This window comes from Papio anubis, chromosome 10 (genome assembly GCF_008728515.1).
Source record: "Papio anubis isolate 15944 chromosome 10, Panubis1.0, whole genome shotgun sequence".
In the NCBI taxonomy this organism is placed as follows: Eukaryota; Metazoa; Chordata; class Mammalia; order Primates; family Cercopithecidae; genus Papio; species Papio anubis.
Genome location: NC_044985.1, coordinates 51,542,529 through 51,548,740, shown reverse-complemented (window position 1 = coordinate 51,548,740; position 6,212 = coordinate 51,542,529). Strand labels below are relative to the sequence as shown.

General features: G+C 38.5%; 1 protein-coding gene across 9 annotated transcripts in view; it reads right to left on the bottom strand.

The window, feature by feature from the left end:
- Positions 1 to 1,014: 1,014 nt before the first annotated feature.
- B3GALT1 (beta-1,3-galactosyltransferase 1) overlaps positions 1,015 to 6,212 on the bottom strand; it is a 556,028-nt gene continuing 550,830 nt past the window's right edge. For all 9 annotated transcript variants that reach the window (XM_031651817.1, XM_031651818.1, XM_031651819.1 and 6 more), the window contains one exon: positions 1,015 to 5,931. In XM_031651817.1, coding sequence (XP_031507677.1) covers positions 4,722 to 5,702 — 981 coding nt within the window. In that variant the 5' untranslated portion in view covers positions 5,703 to 5,931 and the 3' untranslated portion in view covers positions 1,015 to 4,721. The remainder of the gene's footprint in view (positions 5,932 to 6,212) is intronic.

Sequence of the window (6,212 nt, the reverse complement as noted above, 5' to 3'; positions counted from 1 at the left end):
AATCAAAAGTTAAATTTCCATTAAGAAGTGAATATCTGGAATACTGTGCAGCCATGAAAAGGAATGAGATCATGTCCTTTGCAGGGACATAAATGAAGTTGGCAGCCATTATCCTCAGCAAACTAACACAGGAACAGAAAACCAAACCCACATGTTCTTGCAAGTGGGAGCTGAATGATGACAACACATGGGCACATGGCGGGGAATGACATACTGCAGCCTGTCAGGACGGGTTCAGGGGAGGGTGCATCAGGAAGAATAGCTAATGGAGGCTGGGCTTAATACCTAGGTGATGGGATGATCTGTGTAGCAAACTACCATGGCACTCGACTTCCTGTGTAATAAACCTGCACATCCTGCACGTGCACCCCTGAACTTAAAATAAGTTGAAGAAAACAAAGAAAAAAGTGAATATCTGTTTAGCTAGATCAGGATTGATAATAAAAGGAACTTTTGTCTCTTAAATAGCTCTCAGTCTCTTGCTTACACAATCAGGCATCAGCAATCAACATCTACTTGGCTGCTGTGAAGGATGTCTGAATAAATCTTTTCTGATCCAATTAAACTTCTAAAGTAACATGCAGTATTCCAAAGAATACATGCAGATGAACCATGAGAATGACATTTTTGCCTTAGATTTAACATGTCATAATTTGCCAAACACATTATTAATAGAGTGCTCCCCTGAGTTGGAATTTGTTGGCATGTTTAACCCATAGTCTTTAATACAAAGGCTTAACTAGCCTTTTTAACTAAATAATTCCTTCAGGCCACCAAGGGGCAAGTGAATCCCTGTTTCCTAAATCCCAGAGTAGCCACCGGTCTACTTACTAGATGGAATAGTGTCTGTGTTAACTGTTAAGTTGCACTGGGCTCTTGGGGATGAGCTGTGAATGGCATAAACTATTACCTACATTGAGATCGTGGAAAAGGTCAATGGTGAGCGGCAGGGCATCAGCTTTTAGCAATCACGTCTCACCAGAGATTCTTTCTAAAAAGAAGAAAAGTGAAACATTTGTTCTCCTTCTGTTTATTTGTCCCAATGGTTTAAAAAAATCAGCTTTATGGAACCATAATCTTCCTCATGACAGATGGGCCTGTACATAAGCATCGTGCTTTCAGTCAACAGTTTACATTTCAAGAGGAAGGTGAAGAAAATGTAATGATATCTTCAGCGTCTGTCATTTTTAGTTTTATAACATTGATACAAAAAATAGTATTCTGATTAGCAGCTTGATTGGCAACCCATGTAACCCTAAATAGTACTACAAACCTGGAGAGTGCACTTTTACAGACAATTACTTTTGGCGAAACGGTATGTACATTTTTGACAAATAAATACATAAATACAATCATTCATATATAACGTTATACCTAAATGTCAATTATCATCAACAAGCGTTGTTCTAGTAAATTACTTCTTTCATTCACAAGTTACTTTGTTGTTTATAAAAACTATTTTCACCTTTACAGAAGAAATGACATAATCAATTCTCCCACTAAACCCACATATTAGGAAAGGTAAAAAATGAATCCCAGATGCGTTAGGTAAATATTCCATTGTCTTTTGATAGAAGAGATTTGATTGAAAAACGTCTTCCTTGGCTCCTCTGTAAATAGTTTATTTCCCCCGTATCGTGTCACGCAAAGGGGTTTTATTCTTCTGAATTGAATCCAAATTAAAAGTGATCTTTGTTTTGTTGATTCTGGTTATTTAAAAATACAATATTATATATTGAAATTGACACTTGTTCCAATATAAGAAGACACAAAGCCACCTAAACTAGCCACAAAAGAGAAACTTTTTTCCAAAAAATAAATTAAAAAAGGAACTTTAAGAACATAGACACTGATACTATTATTATCCAGTGCATAATGGGAAAAAAAGAGTTTTTGTAAAAATTGTCTAAAAGACTCTTGGTACAATACTGTCTAAAACATTGTCTATTTTATGTCAGGGAGATGGTAAGAATGGCTCAACACTCATTGAAACAATATTTTGGCCAGTGTCATGTCATAAAATTAACAAAAGTAGAAAGTTAGAGCTTTTTCTTGATCACTTAACCATTTTTTGAACATTCAAAAAATGAAGGGCAAACATGCTTAAGGCTATTGAAACACTGGACAAATGGCCTTGCTTCACCAAAAGCTCCATGCAGAAGAAAATGTTACACAGCAAGCAGATTCTAGCTATACATACAGTTGGGGAGAAGAAAAAAATGCTTTTAAAATATATACATGTGGTCTTTCATGAATATTTACATGTTTGTCACATGGGCATTACCTAGCATAAAAAAGTAAGGAAACAGTTCTTTAAGACATATGATTCTCTGATTTTTGCTCCTTTTAAAGATCAGGGCTGTATTCATAACGTATGCACACACATATAAAACGATTCATAGGTGTACATATATGATGTTTATAATGTGTAATTTCTTGACACCAGAGGTGGTTTGAGCATGGGGTAGATGCAAGGCAATAGTATGCGACAGAGGCTTGATTCAGCTGCACGACTCGAAGGTGAACCAAGTATGAAGTGAGACTTTCCCAGTGACTGGAACTCACAGCAGTTGAGGCTGCAGGGTTGGAGGGTGGTTCACCTTGTGCTGATCTGTCTCTTCCCAGGTTACCTAATTGCTATTGTCTAATCAAAACCAGCAGTCCTGCTGACCAGAAGATGACGATGTGTTCAGGGATGGGAAGTCTTGTCTCACATTGGGTCCTTTAGGGCGGGGGATGAGAGATCGTGTTTTGCAGAAACACGCCATGACTTCCACTTGTTCATTGTGTCTATCTGTTTGCTATCAGCTCCTATGGGGGGGGCTCCAGGGGTCAGGTTAAAAAATAAACAAATAAATAAAAAAGGTACACTCTTTCAGCTGCGGGGCTTTCTTTGAATGAGAACAAAGAGGTGTTTTCTAATAAATGGTAGAAGATGTGCAATGTGCAGGTTTGCTGACTGCCTATTCTGCTTCTTCTGAAAGAGGTGAACTAGCTTTACCTGCGCTCAAATTTCTTAGAGAGAATTCAGATTCAGTGGTTCCTGAGATCTAAGTTGTCGTGATGCATTTTGCAAAGCATATGCTTCATTTACTGTAATATACCCCCAACCAGAGGTTCCTTCCCAAAGAAAGGCAGCTGCCTCTGCTTTCAGCACCTTGGGATATCAAGGCAACACACTGACCTAGTCCCTTATTCATTGAAACCAGAAGAAATCGCAGAGAAATGGAAGCTTTCCCAAACACCTAAATTATAGCCAAGGAAAAGTCAAAGCCTTGGCAGAATTAGGCGCACTGATAGTTCACAGCTGATCTTTATTTCAGCAGATTTTATATTAAGATGATGTTAATGTTACTGATGACCATCATTGTAACTATGCAATTATTTTAGCTTTTAGCATAATGCATGATACACTGCATTACGTAGCACCTTTTAAGCTAAGGATCGCAAAATACTTAGCAAATGCAATTTGCTCTCACAGCATCTGTGAGGTAGGTGTTTTTTACAGCCATTTTTTATAAATGAACACATTGAAGCACAAGATTACGATGCCTACTCATATGGCCCAATAAGTATGGTGGCATCAACGGGACCCAAACCCGGCCTTCCCCATCCTTCCTCAATCACAGAGCCCCCAGAATACCTCATAACAGCATTGCTGCTGAACATGCGCTGGTGTTTTCAGATGTTAGCAAGTAGGGCCACGTCTTTCAATAATATTGACACCCTTAAAGATTTTCTCACGTGCTTTGCAAATGTGTTGGGGGGCATCTTATACTATTGCTAAGCTTATGTTATATTATAATGCATACTTAAATTTCTATTTTCTCAATGTGATTTATTGTTCTCCAGCCTCCAACCAACTTATTTTCTACATAGAGACATATGCCTGCCAGATCCAGAGACTGTGAAATGCACTTAGCAACACTGTCTGGAAGGAAGCAGGTGAGATGACATTTGGCAAAGTTTCCTTGGAGGCACCACTTAATGTTTGTTCTGAAACAGCAAAACAAAAAGGAAAGAAAAAAAAAAGAAAAAAAATCTTTTGTTTACTTTGTTAAGTAGCATTTTATACACATTCCACCTGCTGACCAGATTTAATCCTTGGAGGAACAAGCAGAGTTGTCTTCCAAACACTTAGAATGTTTGATTCTCAAATTTAAACTCCCATCTATTTAACTGCAGCCTCTCTGCAGGTACCAAGTTCATTTCTTGGTGGAACTGCAAATACTGTATACATTACATGGCAAAATATGTAAAAATATAATGTAACAATACACACGATATTAATAATCACATCCAGTGTGTCTTCCTGACTGTGCATCCTTTCTGAATTGCTTTTGAAAATGGTTTCTGTTTATGTATTAACTTTTGCAGAGATGATATGATACATTACTGTGAGTTTCAGTTTCCCAGAACCAAATTTTTATCTCAGATGCACAGTATGTCAATCCTAGGAGTTGTTTGGAAGTCACTTTTTGAGATAAATAGCAATGCTCTGGGACTGAGAATGAAATCTGGCCCTTCTAACTCATTTATTGTTTCTATGACCAGAGTCTAACTTTATAAATTGGTAATCCAAGAAAGGAACTTATAGCAGGAAGCAAAAACTTTATAAAACCCCTTCACCAGTTCATTTCCCCCGACACCTGAAAAATACCAACACCTTAGGTCCCATTTCTTAAAAAAAGAAAAGAAACGTATTTACATTGGTAAAAATTCTAACATCTGAGATGTTTCTTGCTTGACATATCATTCCAGATTCTGTGCATTTCTTCTGGAGAGATCTGATGCACGGTGATAACTCGGCGATACCTACACAAACTGTAGGCCATTTTCCAGTGATTGAAGCCACTGTTCTGGAAAGGATGTATACCCAGCTTTCGAAGACACAGTCCCACATATACATCTTCAAGGTGAAGCAGCCTTGTGTGGAGTGAGGTCTTGTAAATGAGTTCAGCCACATCGGCTGAAAAGATGTAGCCAGTCCCCGAACAGAACGGTGGGTAGTTACTGTCTGGGTACAAATCCCTGGGCATATACCACTTACTGCGGACGTCCCGAATCGGTCCTCCATTAATGACATAGCCAGTAAAATACCTTCTTCGTGGCTTGGTGGAGGGTTTCAGTAATTTATAAATAAGATTGTCCATGTTTACAAAAATGTCACTGTCTGTTTTCATGACATACTTGGCTTTTGAACAAAAAGTGGCCACCCATCTCATCCCCATTAATGTTTTGAGGGTAAGATTATGGTAGGAGTCAATGAAGTCCTCCACGATGATATCGTGGAAGATTTGGCTCTCTTGCTCCACCATCTGATTGAGAACAGGATCAGCATTCTTGCCCAGAAGGAAGAGAGTGGCTATCTTGATCCCCTTAAAGTTGTTCTCATCCCCCCACGTCTCTCTGATTGCCTGACGGGCATCGAATTCCTTGTGGGTGGTGCTGATGAGGATAACAAGAAAAGGAATGTTCTTCTCACATTTATTGGGCTCGTTGATGAGAAATTCAAAAGAATGTGGGTTGATAGGTCGAGTTCTTATGTTGCCAAAGGTGAAGTTTTTCCTGGCAACTGTTAGGTGGCTGAATGGTTTGGAGCCAGTGTAAGAAGAAGTAGGACGAGTTATACTCAAGTACCAGAGAGCGCTGGCCCAGCACACAACTGTCAAAACATACAAACAGGAGACCTTTGAAGCCATTGTCTTGAGAACACGTCTATTTCAAATATTGAAGAATATGCTTCCTTGGCACTAGTTTCTTTTCATCTTCCAAAGGTAGCATATTACTAATAAATCTTAAAGTTTGATAGAGAAGCATGAAGTGGAGACTGTCCATGGGCCTCAGTGGCTGTCTGTCACCTCTGCGCTCACTCTACTTTCTTCCAAATCTGATGGAGGGTTCCATGCCTCATAAATACTCTTCTTAACTCTGCAAAATCAATAAAGTACAGTTGTCGTTTAGATTTATGTCCTCATTCTACATCCTTAAACAAACATAACAAGGGTATAAGAATTGCCCACAAGGATTAAAATATACATGATCATTCATTTCCACCAGTACCAAAAACCTCCTGTCATAACCATCTCCCCTTTTCCTCTCTTCTTGATAGAAGTTGTGCATGTATATTCATACCCAATTAAGAAATACATAGATTATAAATTGTGGATGAAGACGAAGTGGAATATTAGTCATTTTTAAAAAAGAATTCC